Source organism: Mus musculus, chromosome 1 (assembly GCF_000001635.26).
Source record: "Mus musculus strain C57BL/6J chromosome 1, GRCm38.p6 C57BL/6J".
Classification (NCBI taxonomy): Eukaryota; Metazoa; Chordata; class Mammalia; order Rodentia; family Muridae; genus Mus; species Mus musculus.
Genome location: NC_000067.6, coordinates 164359979 through 164380633, shown reverse-complemented (window position 1 = coordinate 164380633; position 20655 = coordinate 164359979). Strand labels below are relative to the sequence as shown.

At 41.7% G+C, this 20655-nt stretch overlaps 1 protein-coding gene across 6 annotated transcripts in view; it reads right to left on the bottom strand.

Moving 5' to 3' along the window:
- Nucleotides 1-20655, bottom strand: part of Nme7 (NME/NM23 family member 7) — a 129777-nt gene that overhangs the window by 56667 nt on the left and 52455 nt on the right. For all 6 annotated transcript variants that reach the window (XM_006496692.3, NM_138314.4, NM_001293313.1 and 3 more), the window contains one exon: nt 1211-1275. In XM_006496692.3, coding sequence (XP_006496755.1) covers nt 1211-1275 — 65 coding nt within the window. The remainder of the gene's footprint in view (nt 1-1210; nt 1276-20655) is intronic.

Here is a 20655-nt window from a genome sequence, read left to right as displayed (position 1 = left end):
AAAAACAAAACAAAATGGTAAGCCAATCATGTGAGATCCCTTAGCACTCGGCATTTACCATTCCCATACACACAGTTCTACTTTTTGCTATGTGGTGTCTTTTCCTCACACTGCTCTCCTAGACACTAAAAAGCCCAGGCTGCCCTTGAACTTGTGGCTGTTCTACCTCAGACTTGCCAGGGCTGGAATTAAAGTTAGTTGCTACTATACCTCTCTCATTCTTTTAACTTCAAAATGTGATTCCTGGATAATGTATTCTTTTTTAGAAGAATATATTATTAAAGACCTTTATTCTAGTACATCAAAATGTGACATAAAATATAACTTAATAAAACCCACAGTGGCAAGTAACATTCTCAATGGCCTAGATGAAAAACTGAGGCTAAGGATGCCTGACTATTGTCACCTGCTTAGGCAACTGCTGACCTTTGATGATAGCATCGCTGACTCTAAAGACCTACAATTGCATTCACAGGGATACCAGAATGCCCTTGCAAATGCACCAGTGAGGCCAGTGACAGAAGTATGTGTCATGACTTCGGTTAAGGACTCTCTGAGAATGTCTGAGAAGGCAACTCTAAGCCAGTATGGGGAAGCCATGGGCTGATTATGTACACTAACACTCGAGAAACAGTTTAGACACCAGGCCCGGGCTGAGAGTGGCAAGGGAATCAGAACTCAAATTCTTCCTTCACTATTTGCTAAGAAACTTAGAACACAGACCACTGATGCACCTCACTTTGACTGTCATTGTTAAGACTAAAACAGTCTTCGCTTCATACTTTTCAGCCCAAATCCCAAGAAGTGAAGAAACTTTGAAGCTTAACTCTGGTTTATCATCTGAATATTAGTGTGTCAGTAGCCATTATATGGATTAAATAATTTAAATATTTTTGTTTCATTATAAAGCTATTGAGTTCAGTTTGTTGTTGCTGTAATTTCAGTTTGTTTTGTTGTTGGTGGTGGTTTTGGCTGGTCTGGAACACACCCCGTACATCAGGCTGGCCTCAAATGCATACCTACCTCTCCTTCCCAGAGTGCTGTGATTAAAGGCCTGTGCCACCACATCCAGCCAGGTTACGGAATGTGCATCTCTTTAATTTTAATAAGCCCAAATCTCAAGTGCACAGTTAACATTCACTTACACACATTTTAAGGGTTATTAAAAAGCAATTCTCCCATACAACATGGCTCATTGCAAGGCTCTTACCATCTGTATCGCTGACATTCCAAAGCATGCATCCCGAATAGCTATTAAAATCTTTCCCAACATTCCTACAAATGAAGAACAAATTGGTTCAAAATATAAAATATTTGAACTATTTTAGGTTTCTAAGCAATACAAGTTTTCAACAGCAGTGATCGTTGTTTCTACTCCAAATGAGGAAAATGCAGCATCTCTGCAGAAGATGCCAGTAAACCCCTGAGCTGAGCACACCCTTCATCATCTGATGCCCCGCAGGCTTCAGGAGCATCAGAGATGGTCCTGAGAACAGTGTGGAAAGCATTTTAAAGCATTTAAGGCAGTATTTGCCTTTACAGCCCCATGAATCTACCGCGGTAAATTACATGAAAATCAAACAACTTTAAAATAACATCACCAAATGAAGTAACAAGATGCTGGATTTCAGAGGAAAACATAAAATGATAGAAAAGGTAGGCAGAGACTTCAAGGGGGAATTAAAATATATATCACTCTTAAATCCTGAAGAAAAATGACAGGCTAAAGAGAAATGTATGAGCAATTCAGAAAAGAAGAAGACCACCAAGAAGGAAGAGAGATGACACCCCAGTTGAAGGTCTGTGGAGCTAGTTTGATTCTTTCCCCACTGTGATAGACACTGTGGTGGTTTGGATAAGAATGGCCTTCAGAGGCAAGTAAATGTGAATGTTTGGTTCTTTGTTGGTGGACTGTTTAGGAAGAATTAAGAGGTGTGTGGCCTTGTAGAAGGAGGTGTGTAGCCTTGTAGGAGGAGGTGTGTCATTTAGCACAGACTCTGAGGGTTCAAAAGCCCACACTAGGTCCAGTCTCTCTCTGCCCCTGGCTTGAGGATCAGAGGTAAGCTTTCAGCTACTACTCACTACAGTACCATGTCTGCCTGTCTGTCACCACCTTTCCTCAATAATGGAAATGGACTAACCCTTTGAAACTGTCATCAACTCCCTAACTAAATGCTTTCGTTCTTAAGTTGCTTTAGTCATGGTGTCTCTTCACAGCAATTTATCAATAACTAAGACATACACCACAACCAAAAGAAGCTTGGGGCAAAAAGGGTTTACCTCAGCTTACAACCTCCATCATGAAGGGAAGTCAAGGTACAAAACTCAAGGCAGGGGCCTGAAGCAGGAAGTAAAACAGACCATGGAGGAAGCCTGATCATTGGCTTGCTTTCCATGGCTTGTTTAGCTTTCTTCCTTCCTACTGTCCTCCCTTCCTTCCTTCCTTCCTTCCTTCCTTCCTTCCTTCCTTCTCTCCCTTCTCCTCTTCTTCTTCTCTTGGCTTTTTGAGACAGGCTATGTAGCTTTCGTTGGCTTAGAACTTGCTATGAAGACCAGATTGGCCTCAGCTCATAGAGATCTGCCTGCCTCTGCTTCCCTTCCTCAGTGCTGAGATTAAATAAAGGTCCCTGCCACTATTCCCTGGGTCACCTGCTTTCTAACACAACCCAGGATCACCTGCCCAGAGGTGGCACTGCCCACAGTGAGCTGGGCCCTCTTACATCAACCAACAATCAAGAACTTGCCACACAGACTTGTCTATAGGCTGAGAGTATGGAGGCAGGTCCTCAACTTCGAGTCCCTCTTCCCAGATAGCTCACCATTTGCATCAAGTTGACAAAAACTAACCAGCATAGTCCCGGATATCAATATGAGGAGTTCGGGAACAAATTCCTTCACAAATGGGTGTTTTTTTTTTTTTGTTTTTTTTTGTTTTTTTTTTTTTTAAAGGGGAAGGTTCTATTGACTCTTAAGAGTATGGCAATAATTTTGAGATAGTTTTGTTTAATATAAAAATTTTATAATATCAACATTTCTTATTGATTAACTTTGTTACTTGACAATTTATGCCTTATATGATGTGTTCTGGTTACTCTCTCCTGCCTACCCTCTCTTTTCTCCCTCCCATCCCTATCACCACTGCCACTCCCACCAGTCCCTTGCCCAGAATCACAACTCTGGTTTTGAGTTGTGGCCCCATTCAACCAGGGCCATCTGTGTGACCTTTAGATTAGAACAGACTCTGCGAGCCTGGGAGGGTAGAGACACAGCTGAAAACAATGATTACCTACCCACCTGACACTCTGACTCTACCACTGGGGGGAGGGTCCCCGAGCTTCCGCTCTATCCTCTCTGCTGAGGGGCCCATTCTTATGCAGACTCAGAAGAGACATCCTTAGCTGCTCTGTGTTGTGGCTGCAATCACTCTAAGTTACCTAGAAGATAATTTGGATTTTTCAAGTAAACTACAACCCTATCTCCCTCTTTCTGTCTCTTACATGTTGTGGATAGCCATGGGGCTAATTATATTTGATGTTAAATCCATTCTCCTGTGAGGGGCTGCGAACAAGGAATGAGTCAGCACTCAGGTGATTTCCTGTAAACCTGCTTCCCACCTTAATTTGTAAAATAAAGTAGAGCTCATGATTGGGCAGATAAAAAGGGAAGGTGGAACGAAGGTGAGGAGAGAAGGAAAAAATGGAAGAGGGAGAGGGTGCAGAGGAGGAAGAAGAAAAGCAGAGCAGAAGCACATGGCCTGGAGAAACCGCAAGTTCTAAGGGGTCTCATAAGCTGAGGAAGACGGTAGAGTAGCGGGAGATCTGCCCAATCTAGACGCACAGCATGGATTCATATTAATTGAGTCATGTTTTCATTGCTGGGGCTTATTTGGGGATGGAGATTTACCACAATACTTACACACACTTGCACACACACACACACACACACACACACACACACACACACACACACACACACACAATATTCTAAACCGTCAGGATAAGTACTTAGAAAGTCCAGTTACCAAGCAAAAATGATGCCTTAGTGTGCATTTTTACTTACTATCGGAATTACAATCCAATAGTGCTATTTTAATTGACATGGGATGGAGGTTGAAAGCAAACCAGAGGTGAACTTATTTCTCAAAGTACACACAAGTAAAGGCCTGATGATGTCAACCACAGAGTGAGAATGTGAGTTTCTCTGAAGTTTGCAGATTTAAAGAAAAAAAGGCAGTGCTCATTGCAGTTTTCAAACTGTTTGCCATTATGGACCCTTTAATTCTTAGAAATTTTTAAGATTCTAAAGAACTGTTATTTACATAGATTCTATCTAACAGAATTTATTATAAATTAAAACAGAAATTTAAAAATAGTTATTAATTTAAATATAACAAATGCTTTGTCTGTTAACAGAAAGTAATATTTTTGAGGAAAAGTGAGTATTTACTAGTGATAAGAGACACTGCTTTATATATTTTTAAAGTCTCTTGAACGTCAAAGTTAACGGAGGGCAGCTTATATACACTTTAGCTTTCAATCTATGATATTTTGGCTAAGCACATTTAGTTGGACAAAGGTGGCGTACTTTAATAGCAATGCAAGACGAAGGTCCATATCCTTTACACGACAAGTGGGAGTTTCTTAAAAAGTCACTGCAGAGTATAATTCGGCAAGTCTTTGATTTTTGCCACAATATTAAACGCACTGGTCTACCATATTCTTTGTCCATGCACGGTTTGTACCACGCAGTGATCATCCGGGAGGCATCGGTTTGCTGCATCATGGAGGTCTTTCAAATGCTAACACATTTTGTTCTGCCGCAGCTCACAAACTGAAGACACTCCCAGTATCAGCACATTATATGTTTGGGAAGCTAAATAGCTCAAGGAGGTGGAGGCTGTTCTCTGAGATTTCAGTTTTCGTTTACAGTCTTCACCTGGGTTTTACCTGTAGCAATAGCTATTGCTAGCTGTTCTCTGTAACAGGATTTCCATACTTAACCTTGGGGTCTGGAGAGGTGGCTCTGTGGCTAAGAGCACTGGCTGCCATTCCTGAGGACCCAGGCTCAGTTCCTAGCACCTACGTGGCGGTTCTTCCTGAGGACCCAGGCTCAGCTCCTAGCACCTACGTGGCGGTTCACACCCATCTGTACCACCAGTTCCAGGGTATCCAAAGCCCAATTCTGGCCTCTGAGGGCAGCAGGCGCACATATGGTGTACAGACATACATACAGGTAAAACATGCATACACATGATAATTTAACAAATAAACATTACATGCTTACTTAATTGTAAAGAAAAGTCTTTTCAAAATTAGGTATAAAAGCAACAGTTTGTCAAGTAAAAATGGAAACATTAGCCTTTTCTTTGCCCAACTCAGTTCCAGACATGGGGGCTTATTAATTTATAAATTAATGCCTAGACCTTAAGCCAGCTTGTTCCCAACCAGCTTATCTCGATTATACTAATCGAGGTTCTGCCACTGGCTGATTATCTCTACTCAGACATCTGACTTCCATATCTCAGCAGGGAATCCTCCACACCTCACTCCTTCCCAGAGTTCCTCTCTCTGCCTGGAAGTCCTGACTTCCTGCTCTCCTTAGCCAAAGGCCATAGGCTTTTTATTTTAAACAATTCAGAAAGTGCCCTTAGGCAGGCAAGGAAGGACAGAGACACATCTACAGTGTGCAAAAAGATTACTCCGGCATGAAAGTGTTATTGAATGACAAAAAAATGCATGTAGTTGACCTCAGCAGAGCTCGCAGTTTGAATAGCTGTATAGGTGTGAGTTTCCCTAGACACTTCTGGAACAAAAGTTGTTCCTGTGTCCTTCCCATTTCTTCTCATAAGTGTTCAGATGACCCACAGTACTCCGTTCTATCTATCCCTTTTCTCCACACAAGAGCATGACAGTTTAACGTACAATACACACTAGTATGACTTGGCATTTCACTTGATCTATTCCAAAGCACTACAATGTTCACCAGGCTCCTGCCTTGTGCAAATGTCAACACACTTAAAGGCACAAGTAAACCTAACAAAGGAATGTCATGTCACACAAAGTTTACACATTGTAACACTGTATTTTGATGGAAGTGTGAGGCAGTATTGCACTAGCCAATATAAACAGAAATCTAAAGTCTGTATCTATTATAAATCTGTACTATCCATCTAGAATCCTATTAAGCTATGTTTTCAAGTGGGACGGATCGTTTGAACCACAATTCTACTTACAGACAAGCACGTAGGGTGCTATGGTCCCGGTTACGGTAATCACTGCTGTCAAGGACAGTCACACTCAGGTCTGATTCCTATCTGAAAATTCCTCCCTAGTTTAGGTCATATGGAGTCACTGCTCCCATGTCTGCTATCCAGTCTGCTCAAGATCCATGGACACCGCCTTTTTATGAGCACTTGCTTATGTGTGGTGATAGGTCACAGGAGCGTTTAAGAAGGCAGTTTTGTGTTTAACAGCTTAGAACACAAAGAGTCAGTAACCACGTGTCCTCTCCTCCATCCTCGACAGAAAATGTCCAGATGACTGAACAAATGGCAGCAACTGTGTAAATGAAGCACATGCATGCAGCAATAAAATCAAACAAAATGGGGTCCCAGGAAGCAAAGGACAAATGGGTCAAACAAAGCTGAGTGTCTTAACTGGCTAGTGCTTGTACAGAGGCTGCATTTTAAAACAGCTTGCTTACAGCTCCATGAATGTCACCTCTTAAATGTCTCACTGTCATCTCCACGCATCGCGTTTCTCACCTGGTTTGTTTAAAAGCTTCTTTTCAGATGTCTTTCTCATAACGCATACAATAGCAGATATTTTTTATTTAACCTTGCTCTTTCCTGTGACTATACCCACTCTCCTTTTAAAGGGATTTCCTAGCCATTTTACTAGCAAGTTCCTATAGAACCCAATAAAGCTCAGATCTTAGCAAAAGCAGCCACAGCTTTTTAATTCCCAAGCCACAGTAATTTAGTTAGGAACCATAATTGGCTTAAGCTACAGAGTGCTTCCCTGGGATTGTTTTAGGGCTAGAACTGGAGAAAAACACCCTTCTGCTAGTGAACCACCTACAGTTGGCAGCTCTCCTTTCTCCACTGGAAAATGTATCTAGAAGGGTGAAGCTGAGAGTCAAGAGAGCAAAGACCAAGCAGAGGTAACATAGTTACTAAGTCGCTAATTAGAGCCTTCTCTAAACTCAGCACAGCCCCTTTTCTTGTAGTCTTACAAAACTGAGACAGGGAACCCAAGTTGGGTTTCTTGCCTTGCATCAGGGGGGCCCTCCTCATGCTACCTGCTTACGTAGGAAGGAAAGGTGCTGGATCCCGAGCTGGATGTGCTGAAGCCGGAAGCCAAGAATAAACCTGTGCCATTCTGATGCTGGCTGAGTACGGAGGGCAGAGGATGCCCCACCCCTTAAAGTCTGTGCAGCCAATGAGCGGAAGAGCAGTTAGAAGAGAGCATCTCTCCGAATAAAGTAGTGAAATGATAACAAGGGGAGCCCATAAAACGAGAACAAAATCCTCTGCTACCTTCAAGGTCAAATACTTTCACAAGTAGTAGATTGAATCATTTAAATACAAATGGGCTTGCTTCAAATAAAGGAAATAAGATCACATGGTAAAAATGGGCAAGTTAAAACCAATTGGAATCAACATAAAAGGAACAGTAAACATTTTGGCAGGAATTAAATTGGAAGGTGAAAACTTACATTGGGTTACTCGGTCTAAGGTAGTTAAAGGGTTGTAAGATAAGGCAACCCAGCTCCTTACAGTAGTACAATTCAGGTATGGTGGGGCTCTGACATAGTGTTTAAGGTTCATTAAGTGGGAACTCCAGGGGACTTGCAGGATTTGAACCATGAGCTGTTCCTAGAAGCCATAGTTTTTATTAAACAAAAATTTCAGTGCCAGGTATGTCCTTATGGACTGCTGACTAGGGAAGTCCCAGAGGCCCCCTGAAATGATATAAATACTTGCCATTCCTCTTGGATACCCAACAGAACTAGATAATAAGACCCTTTTGCTGAAGATACAAATATTGGTTGTAAGATACAAAGAAATAACACTGAAACCGAGCTGGAAACTTCTGCTGGCTAGCTTCCAAAATGGCGGATGTTATGAAGCCTGTGAAAGAAAAGGCATCAGTAGTCTTACCAAGATGAGAGCCCTAATAAACTAAAATCCCAACCTAGCAGACCACAAGTACACACTAATGCAATACGGCAAAACTGGGGAGGGTGGTAACACACTTTCTTGGCTGAAGAGGTGATAGGGACATAGTGGAGGGATTTACCAACATGGCATCAAACTGCCATTAAAACATCCATGAATATTTTTAAAAATTTTTTATTGAAAATATTTTCTCATACACTATATTGACCATAGTTTTCCCTCCCTCTACTCCTCCCAGTCCCTCCCCACCTCCTCTCTGCCCCAGACCTACTCCTTTTCTGTCTCTCATTAGACAAGGCCAGGCTACTAGAGACAACCAAACATGATAAAATACAAGACAAACACCATCTCATCAAGGCTGGACAAGGCAATGCCACAGGAGGAAAAGAGTCCCAAGAGCAGGCGCAGAGATCAGCGACCCACTCGTCCCCACACTCAGGGGTCCCATGAAAATGCTACAATGAAAGCTATGACATGTATGTGCAGAGGATCTGGTGCAGGCCCTTATAGACTCACTCCTTGCTGCTTCAGTCTCTGTGAGTTCATACACACCTTGTTCAGTTGATTCAGAGGGCCGTGTTCTCTTGGTTTCCTCCCTCCCTCTGGCTCTTATAGTCTTCTTGCTTTCTTTTCCTCAAGGTTCCTTGAGCTATGAGGGGAGGAATTTGATGGAGGAGTCCCATTTAGAGTTGAGCCCTCCAAGGTCTGTCTGTCTCTCTGTGTATGTGTGTGTGTGTGTGTCTGGCTGTGGGTCTCTGAATTTGTTCACATCTGTGCCAGGTCTCTGTTACACAAAGAAACCCCATCTGGGGAAAGAAAGGCTAAAAAATTCATCAACATATGAGAATAATTACGTAACAAGTAGGAACTATTTCAGGGACACAAGCCTTATTCACTAATTAAAAGTCAATTAATGTCGTAATGCTAGTAAGCTATGAAAAAGAACACATGGTCATATCAATGATGCAGAAAATAATTTTTTAAAAATGTGCAATACCCTTAAGAATATAAATTCAGAAAAAGAAGAAGGGTAGAAAACTCCTTCATCTTGATGTGTTGTCAGAGGTTAAGACAATGTACTGAAGCAAGAAAAAAGTGAGAGGCATTTGGATCAGAAAGGAAAAAAAAATCTAACCAAGATTTCCATATTAGAAATGTTAATCTACAACTAAGTCACAGAAGTAATAACTGGTTTCAACAAAGTGGTAGGATTTGAGATGTACATTAACAAGTTATAAAATTCTCTTTAAGTTGGCACAATCTCTACCAAAATCTTAGTAGAATTTTATACAAATAAAGATACAACCATTCTAGAACTACATGGAAATACAACAAAAATGAGAACAGCTAAAACAGCTTCAGGAAGGAATGAAGTGGAGCCAGGCATGGTGGTGCACACTTAAATCCCAGCATCTGTGAGACCGAAGTGTGAGAAGAGGAACTGCAAGGCCAAGGCAGCCTGGGACTTCAGGAGAAGTTCAAGGCCAATCTGGGACATAGAATGACATTGTGTCAAGTGGGAAGACTCATTCTACTCAAAACTGTCATCAAGATGGTGAGTGTGGGCAGAGCAGCTGCATTCATGCACGTCAGTGGAACAATAAAAGCACTGGACACACAGCCCCACACCTTAGGCAAAAGCAATCCAACAGAGGGGAGCTGACCTCAGCCAGCTCAGCAGCAGCCAGGCAGGGACATGAGGGAAAATGGCCTTTGTAGCCACTTCTCACGTGTACACTGAGACCGCTACATGGACCCGGCGGTTCTCCTCTCACACATGTTGTATGTACTAGTCACATACCCCCTCAGACAATACTCATAGTAGTCCCATGGACTGAATGTTCTATGTTGAGACCCTAAGCTAAAGGGATGTATTAGCAAATGGAGGCGCATACATTGTTAATTTTTGGCTATAATCAAGTAGAGGATTAGAAGACATACCCTGTGAGAGTGATTAGGTCATCAAGACAAAGATACACATAGAATCTTTATAAAAGAAACTATAAGAGATGGGAAAATAGTAAAAAATCTCTACAAAAATATTTATATTTTATTCATTTAGGATTTGTTAAGGAACATTTAATCTTGATACAGCCAAGAGTATTTAAACTAACAAAATGGATATGTAGATAATATGCTAAATACTAATATTAATTTAAACCACATTAGAGACATTTTATTGCCTTTAAAATTTATATCTAGTAAAATAAAAGACATGATAACTAAAAAATAATAGTGTGTTTTTAAAAACACATAAACCAAAGGTGCAGATTATGAGCACTTAAGATTTACTTGCAATAAAGCACAAAAGAAATCACAAGAATTGCTATATTCAACAGAAGAAATTTAATGCTAATCCAAGCAAACATACATAACAAATAACCCTGTGTATAAAACTGTGTGGAAATATTTGTCTTCTCTATAGAGAAATTATGAAGCAATTCTACGTCAATGGGAACTTTCACTGGGAAATGTTTCAGAAGTCCACAGATTGGTGTGGTTCTATCTCGGCCAGCTGCCCTTACCACTCAACAGATAGCTAAAAAGTCAACTGAAAAAAAATTGTTTTGGCTCTCAGTTTGGCATGTTTCATTCCATGATATGTTGCTTTTAGGTCTGTGATTAGACTACCTAGCACAGCAGACATGCCAGGCAGAGCAAAGCATTCACTACATGGTCAGGAAGCAAGAGAAAAGAAGGGCTCTGTCCTCTTGTCCACCTCAGGGACACACCCTTGATGATCTAAAACCCCTTACCAGGTCTCACCTTCCAAGGTCACCATGAAGTATGTCATTAACATATGAGTAGTGAGAGAACACTTAGGATCTAAAATACAGCTGGCTTGTTCTGGTTTATGCTACTATTCCAAAAATAATTTAAAAATTTAGTATAATTGCATTAATTTAGTAACATACAATAGTTTAGGTTCAGTTTAACTATTAAATTAAGAACTAAGAAAGGCACTTAGGGCCTCATATTGATCCATTACCCAACCATAAAATTCAACTTAGTTGTTAAGCAAGTAGGTTTACAAAACAGACCTGATTTAACCAATATCATTAGTGACCCTCCACTTACAGCACATATCTAGATCTAAAATGAGCATTTCCCTTACCAACTGTCTAATAAGGATTACTCAGAACTCACTGCAAGGCAATGGAAGGAGGAACCAATAAGAGCTTTACAGATCTACCCAGAATGTAGTGCCCACTCATTAAAACCGATCCAACTGTAACTGTGGGCGTAGAAAACAGTAAGGGTAGACTCCATACCAACAAAGCATGGACAGAACAGGCAGACAGCAGCTAGGACTCCCAGGGAAGAGCAATCAAACACGAATCCTTACCGTGAAGACAGAATAGGTTTAACATAGCAAAGGACATAAGGAATAGCTAGCCTAGCCTGGTTGCAATAAGATAACAGGCTTAAGACTGAAAAGATTAAGAAGAATAGAAAACAATGTACGAGACCAGGGAAAACCAGAAACCTACAAAGCAGGCTCTGCACCACAGGGACCCCCAGCTCCCTGCAGGGGAGGTTCCTCCTCATCTGAGAGGTGAACTCCTTTGGGACTGGAAGAAGAGCAACTCCCAGTTAAAGATGGCGTGCAATCACAAGGATGCTACATATGTGAAAAAAACACCGGTAGAAATTTGTTTCTTTTAGAGCCAAACACCACAAAAAGACTGAAAAGCTAACTCTAAGCCATGTAAACATTTGTCCATATATGGACAAAATAAATATTTTCCCTGATCTAAAATTAGTTCTGTTGTTTGTCACCTTTTCAAGAAACACATTTTAGAAGCTTCTCAAGGCTATCTGGCTTTGCTTATACTTTTTAAAGGACTACACAGTTTTGTCTATTTTAGCTACCCAAAGTCACAGCTAAGGAGACCTGCAAATCTAGACACAATATTTCAAGAACATTGCTTCTTCTGCTGGTTCGAATGGCTCTGGCATAGCTTCAGGAAGACTACATTGCCACGTATACAACAGGCTTCAAAATAGACACATCCTTGGCTATAAATCAAATAATTCTTGCCCTCGCCTGTGCAGTGTGTTCTAAAATTAAATTCTTGCCCTCTCCTGTGCAGTGTGTATTATGTTCACTGGTACAGACCACTTTCCCCCTAGTCCCCAGCATGCTGATAATGAGACAGCTTTGATGCTGAGGCTCCTCAAAGTATGGTGCCAGCTTTCAGTAGTGTGAGCGTGACCTGGAAACTTAACAGAAAAGCAAGGTCTTATGGGATAGATTGGTGCAGGCCTGTGACCTCAGATTCTTGAGAGTCACAAAAAAGAACCACAAAAAAGTCACAGCCTTTCTATGTCCACAACTCAACCTACCCAACCAAGGGAAATCATAAATGTGCAATTAGTTTTGTCTTAATTTCTCCTACTCTTTATTCTTTAATTTGAAAATGATGAAACACATAAAATGAAAATAAAGTTGTATATCATGAAAGTAAATTTTCCCCTACTTTAGAATTTCAGTTCTTAATAAAGGCATTCATTGCTGTGTTCATTTCTCCCATGTTCTTCTAAAATGTTCAACCCATTCACAAGCATACTTGTGTGTGTGTGCACCATACATTTTATGCTTTACTTAATTTCCATATATGAGTTGTTAATAAAAATAAACCTATGGTACAGGGTATGGCATCCATGTGAAGTTTAATAAATAGTTTTGGAGCTAACTACCAGCGACATCCCAAGCCGGAGCTCTTGTTACAGGTCTCCAACAGTTAGCCTCCCCCCTTCGGAGGTGACTGCTTGGCTGTGGAAGGCTCACTCCTGTATGCTTTACCACCTACTCATTGTTATTTTTTATTGATACATAAGGTAAATGAAGACGGGAAAGAACAAGAAGAAAAGACAAGCTAAAGAAAAGGAATGGAGAAGAATGTAAAGAAGGCAAGAGCAAAAGGCAAGAGACTGGAGCAGAGGAAAACAAAAAGATTTCATGGGAAAATGCATAACTAACAGATAAGTATAAGAAGGGAATAAACCAAAAACATATACAAGCCTTTTTAAAAATTGGAAAGAGCCGGGCAGTGGTGGCACACGCCTTTAATCCCAGCACTTGTGAGGCAGAGGCAGGCAGATTTCTGAGTTCGAAGCTAGCCTGGTCTACAGAGTGAGTTCCAGAACAGCCAGGACTACACAGAGAAACCCTGACTCAAAAAAACAAAAACAATAACAAAATCGGAAAGATACAGTCAAAAAACTACTAAAGGTAGATAAGGAGACAAAAAAAAAAAAAAAAGGCTGATAGAAGATTGCTCAATAAAGAAAAAACAAAATTAGACAAGGGCATGGAGATTATGGAGATGACTAAAAAAGATGGATAGAAGACGGTATAAAATATAGTAAATATTAAAATAGTAAAATTAAGTAAAATGTTCCTAAAAGTACAACGGAAAGACCAGAAAGGAGTGCACAGTGTCTTCCTGTGCTTTCTGCTGCTCTGTGCTGAACTGTGCTGGTGACTGTCTGACATCCCCAAAGGCCTTCACTTTGCTAGTTGCTTAGCAGCGGCCTCTGCTGGTCACAGTTAGCTTTTCAGTCCCAGGGTTGGACTGACTGCCCCACCCTTCTGAGTCTACCAATTTGTAGCCCCTGAGGTGACTGTGAGGCAGGGGGTTGCTCCCAAGTATCATAATGTGAGGAATGCAGCCACAGGACTGAGGGCTGCACAAACTCCTGGGCATTAATCATCGTGGAGGACTGTGATGCAGATAACAAGCACACACACACCCCCACTCACACCCGGAGGTTCCCCGAGTTCTTCACCTCTCCATCAGTGAAGCCTACAATAGGCACTTGGCTCCAGAGACTGGTCTAGCCACAGACCTCAGGCTCAGAGTCATTCTCAGTGAATGAAGTCAGCTCCCGGTGCTAGAGGCGAGACTTTCGTTATACATGGCATTGTTTGGATGAGCAGCTTGAGATCTGCATTTCTGGGGCTTGTCAGCAAATCGTAGAATTAGATTGACACTTCTGAAAGCTATAGCTTGTCTTGAGGGCAAGACTCCAGGTAGTGTTCATCAGAGCTTCTTAGTCACACCACTGGTTTCTAACTAGAGCACTCAAAGACAAAGTCCAATGCACGTGTGCTCAGCAAGCCTGTGACTGCAGCGTGCCTTAGGAAGGTAAGTGCTAAAGAAAGTCACAGTCAAGTCCAAAAGTCAATATGGGAGGAACTACACAAACCTCTGAATATCAATGTGGTAGTTTCAAGGAAAATGGCCCCCACAGACTCATAGGGAGGGGCATTATTGGAGGTGTGACCTTGTTGGAGGAAGTGTATCACTGGGAGGTGGGCTTTGAGGTTTCAAAAGCTGAAGCCAGCCTAGTGGCTCACTGTCTCTTCCTGCTGCACTGCAGATCTAGATGTAGAACTCTTGACTACCTCTCTGTCACCATGTCTATATCTGTGCCACCATGTTTCCCCGCCATGATGATAAAAGACTAAACCTCTGTACCGCAAGCCAGCTCCAATGAAAAGTTTTCATTTGTAAGAGTTGCCATGGTCATGGTGTCTCTTCACAGCAATAAAACCCTAAGACAATCAAGAAACAATTCACTAGGGGCCACAAGTGCATCAACTGAGAGAGTGGTTCTGGTACCTTGACTGGGCAGAGTGAAACTTTTATCCTGCTCTCCTGCTCTTTTGTGGTCCCTCACAAAGAGCAGGAGAGCAGGAGAGCTGACCTTAACCCTGCTGGCGGCAGCATTGGGTGGGCTAGCTGGGGCAGTGCTGGAGAGCTTGCTCAGCTCTCTAATATACTTCTAGGCCCAGATCCAGGGGTCTGAGTTGGCCCACCCTAAATTCTACACCATCTGTGAACTGTTGGAGAGCACGAGAGGGCCAGTCCTGCAATTCCAAAGCAGAAGACTTGCCATGACATAGGAGGGCAACAACAGGATAACTGGGACGAGTCCCGGATCCAGTACCAATGGTGTGGCAGAAGCCAGAGGCCTCGGACCAGACCAATGACTCATTGCAGCGAACATTTCCAAGTGAAGATGTGTGGACAGAGGGAAATACTGTGGGACATGCTACAGCTTTGATGATGAGATGTTTTCTACACTTTAATTTTGTCGTCATTGTTGTTTTGTTTCTATTATCTTTTAGGGGTGGGGCTTGCAAGGGTGAAGAGTGAATAAGAAGGGGCAGAGAGATAAGATTCACACACACACACACACACACACAAATCAATTAAAACAAACAAACCAAGCAAACATAGAAGAAGAATCCTGGAGCTGGAGGTAGGACGATGACGCCACTACTGATAGACAGTGCTCTTCCAACTTTGATGAGCCCTACAAGCACTTGAGCTTGTGGACTATGCCTGTTCACAGGCCTTAACCTTGGACTTCTCAGCCAGGTTAGTATCTTCTGAGCTTGTTCAGTAGCTCTAGAGTAGGGCTGAGACATGCATTGGAGGTGTCTGAGCTGTCTCTGTGAACACTCGGTTTGAAAAAAAACTAAACTGAAAACTTCACAGTGGGCAATACCGCCATTTCCCCTGGGAATTTGTCCTACTCAGTATTTTGACTGCAAGTGCATACATCTGTGTACCACATGCATACCTGGTGCCTGTGAAGGGCAGAAGAGGTCACTGGATCCCTTAGAACTAGAGTTGCAGACAGTTGTGAGCCACCATGTGGATGCTGGGAATCAAACCCAGGGCCTCTGTAAAGACAAGTGCCCCTAACCACTAAGCCATCTCCTTAGCCCTTTCATCTCATTTTTTGAGACAGGGTCTCTTATTGAATCTGGAAACTCAAATTGGCTAAGACTAGCCAGCAAACTTGGGGAATTCCTGTCTTTGTCTGTCCCTTACCCCAACACTGGGGTTAGAGATGAACGCTCTGCCATTCTGAATTTTGGTTGTTGTTTTGTATTTTAATGTGGGTGCTGGGGGTCCCAGCTCAGGTCCTCAGAAACAGAAAGACTTTGCTGACTGAGCTGGATCCCCAGGACACTCAATTATTTTTGTTCTGGTAAACATTTGTAAAAGAAACTCCAGTAAGTCCCTTCTCTCACATTTTACTGTGTTTTAAGATTCAAGGGTCACCACTCAGACACTGAGAAGCCATCTGACATATGTGCTTGACTAGTCAGTTGTTCAGCATTTCAGTTCTAGGTATACGAAGAACCTTCTAGAAGAGGATTAACGCCAATGGTTACATAGGTCTCCAACAAAAGAGTCCCATCTCCCTCGCTAGCTTCCCAGGCTAGTCTGTTAATGGGCTGATCATCTAGTAGAGGGAATATCTTCAACCATTTTAGAGCTGATGACACCTAAGGTGCACATGACACAAGACTGAAGGAAAATTGACCTCAAAGACCTTGCAGCAGACATGTTTATCTGGGCACTGCCTGGTTTCCGATCTTCTCCTAGCCCTGAGCACCAGTGCCTGTGTAGCCGCACAATGAGGAACACAGACCTCCCTCCTTCCCACATGGTGCTCTGTTCTGCAGCCTACTTCCTCCCTTCCCTCTCCCAGCGAGGAGCTGGGGCAGGCCCTAGGGAGGTGGGATCCAGGGACCTGCCACATATGACATTTTATTATTTAGTTTATTAAGAAATGATTGTAAAATGGGAAAATAAGAAAGCACTGTCTGCTATCAGAAGACGAAGGAATGGTACATGCCCTGTGGAAGATGAAAGTGCGTAAATTCTGATGTGTAGTTACAACAGGTTCTTATGAGAAAGGAGCAGAACATGTAAAGAACAGGCTTACTGACTGACAAGCCTCCTCATTGACAGACGACATGGGAAACGATGGGAGGCCTTAATGTTTATACAAAATGCTAAAGGATAGTAGTCACCGGAAGTAACTCTGTGTGAGCCGAGAGCCAGCTCTGCATCCTGCTAGCCTGTACATCTGCACATCTTTCATACTCCAAAAAACAAAACAAAACAAAACAAACAAACAAACAAACCCTATGGATCAAAGCCCTTAATGCCTCTTATAAATTCTTCATTTCTAAGCCACTGCCAAGTCTACATCTCTGTCTTGATACTTAGCACACATAGGTGGCCTCTGTGTGTGAATAGGGAGCGAGGTTTTTACTCCAGTTACTTCACCAGAGCTCTCTCTATGGTCCCTGTGGCAGCATGGCTTGTTCGTGGCAAGGAAGGCTGGCAGCAACCTGAGCAAACTGGGACAAAGTGGGTCAGATGACTCTGGTAGACCTGAAATCAGTCCTGGAGGTTTTGGTATAGACTGATGCCATTCCCTCTCACTACCTTAGCATTCTTTAGAGTGCTCTGAACTAGAGGAATTCTAAGTGGAATCTTATTTAAGCATTAGACTCAGTCAGAAGATTTACATTTTAGATCAAATAAAACTATTAAGCAAGATGGTGGACTAAATGCTGACCCGCTGAAGAAGTGCCACATACCTTAAAAGGGAGAAAGAACCTCAGAAATCCATGAAAGGGTGATAGGACAGCTCAGAGACACAGAAAAACTGAGCAGTGAAGCATCATGATGAATGAAGCCACACCAGCTGCACAGTGCACCCCAATCCCGTGTGGGGGTCGAGAGCAGAAGCCTCATCCTGAGCTTCAGTCAGGGAGGGACCATGTGGAGAGCCTGGAGGGTGACAGACAGCTGTACATGGCCAGCTCTGCATCACTCCCAGAGGGCTGAATGGAGCCACATGCTTAAGGCCTTCAGGAACGCTGCGGAGGGATTCTCAACTGGCACTTGTACAAAAAATAACACTTGTACACACACTTGTGAGCATCAACTAATCATCTTTAAAACACTAAGTCGGAGGGTGGTTTGTTGTAGAGAAATCCACAGTTAAAATACTACCAATGTGAGTTTCAAAATATATTTGGGTTTCTAAATATATGAGATGGCCTCTATAATTACTATTAGTAGCTAACATTTTACCACAGTTACAAACAGTACTAAGGATGTCACTTATTTTAAAACAGGCAGGAAGTAGATTCTATCACCTCTACTAAACAGATGGGAAAAGTTGGGCTTTAAGGAGGTCAGGGACTATTTCCAAGATCACAGAGTTCACGGCCAAGCCTCTGAGAGGTAACAATGACTCCAAGTATTAGACACTACAAACCAAGGCAGGATGTCACAACGCTCTTCCCTGCTGCTTACTAGACTCCTAAGTTTCTTCTCATTCAGATGAGAACAGATCTTCTGTGTGCAATATGCATCACAGGCTCTGAAGGGACCCTAAGGTTCCTCATGTCTAATCCATTGCAGTTGCTAGGTGCTTTGACTGCTGCCTAGCAACAGATTTCACTTTCCTCTCTAGTCAGGTGTTAGAATACCTCTGACTTCAAATGATAGCAGACACCGTGACTTTCCATTTCTTTGTCTTTAATAGGAAGGTTGATTGTGAAGGCAGATAATTAAGCACAGAATGAATCTGCTTAGTCCTTCAGCTGTGAGCAGTTCCAATCAATTGAGCAACTGAATAATGGGCTAAAACCATGCACACATCCTCTGAAAGTCTCCAGAAGGGACGCACTGAGCAAAACCAAGTTCATAAGCTAAGAACTTCTTGATTTGGGGAGTTCAAGACAACAAATATATTACCAGAACTTTAAACTTAGAATGTATGCATTTTGTGTTATGTAAGTTAAATCAATAAAGTTGATTTAAAAATAAAAATTAAAAATACACAAGTTAACATTCTCACAACAATGGGAGATTTCAGCAGCTGTTAAAAGTATCCTAATTTCTATTTCATCAAATTCTGGAGTGAATAAGTTTAAGTTCATAAATAAAACTTAGAGTTAAGTATACATGCTAAAATTTGGTATAACAAATTAAAGTCATAACTTCTGGGAAAGGAAGGTTCTATGGAAGACAGATAGTAAGTAATATTTATAGCTCCTTCCATCACATGGTATAGTTACAGTTTCTTCTGCTGTATAACCTAACAACAGTCATAGACAAAGCAGAACTGAATAGCTATGGCTGACCTCCAACAAAACAGTGTATTCACAAAACCAGGCAGGCGGCCCAATATGGACAAAGTGCTGTTTATTGTTTTCCCCTAAAAAATTATGTGTATTTGTGTGTATCTTTATGTGCGGAGTGCATGTGAATGCAGGACCTTGCAGAAGCCAGAGATGTGAGATCCCTCTGGGTGGAGCTGCAGGCAGATGTGAACCACACAACATGCATGCTGGACTCTGGAAACGCAGTACAGGCTCTTTCTGCTGGACCATCTCTTCAGGCCCCATGTAATGTTTTTAAATTCCTGATCTATGACTCTAGAACCGGCTCATGAACAAAGGGGAAGGGGGCAATACAAAGACTGTCTATGTATGTGGTAGAGAGCAAGACTTTCAGAAAGCCAAGAAGAACAAGTGGAAAAATAAACTTTGAGGAAATGAATTCAAAGAGATCATTAATTGCAACAAATATTAATAAATTAAATTCACATACTGTAAGACTACTAGATCTAATTTAAAGACACCAAAATCATTTATATTGAATACATAGGAAAAAAGATATGAACACCCATATGTTCAAAAACAAAGAACATGAGAATAAAGTGAGATGCTATATAACTAGCAATTAACAATTATATAATTAATAATTAACAATAGTCATACATAATGATGACTCAAGCACACACACACACACACACACAAAAAGCAGTTAAAAGAAAAGAAAATCACACAGAACAATAATAAGTATTCTGGCCAAACATTTGCCCAGAAAAAATTTCCAGGAAGGATTCATTTTGAGTCTTCCTTCCAGGAAGGATTCATTTGGGTTTCATGGGGAGCGAGTATGGAACATGACAGATGATATTCTAGTATTGGTGTGGGAGCTTGTAGTTTTCCTCATCCACCAAAGCAGAAACTCTGGCCAGAATCAGGGGTTAGAGACTCACCCCTGTAACCTTCTTCTGCCCCTCACATCTCACCTCCCACAGCCTCCCAAAACAAGAGGCTGGATACCAAGTGTGTAAACTACCATAGGCACGTTTTGTTCTTTCCTCAAACATACAGTCAGTAGAAACATTTCTTAACTCCACAATAAATTAACAAAAGATATTAATAATTTTAAAGCCCAATTATTCTAGAGACCATGTATTCTCTAATGATATTTGCATACTAAAAGAAATTCCTAAATAGCATACTGTCTTCAATTATAATAAAAATATAAAACTGTCCCCTTAATAAAAGTTCTATTTTGTGGGAGAGACATGGAATGGTCATTAGCCAACAACCATCATGCAGTACATTCGATGAGTGACATTACATACATGCATGCTACAGAGTAGCAAACTGTGCTGAAGGCTATGAAAATGAGCACGGAGTACAAGAGGGAAAGCCAGCTGGGACCACACTCTGAGGAAATTACACATTAAGGTTGGGGAGAAAGAGAAGAAAATGCACAGGGTGTGCTGGAAGAGGGTGGAGAGGCAGGATAAAGGAAGAAGAGCAGGTGTGTGGGATGCCTAAAGGT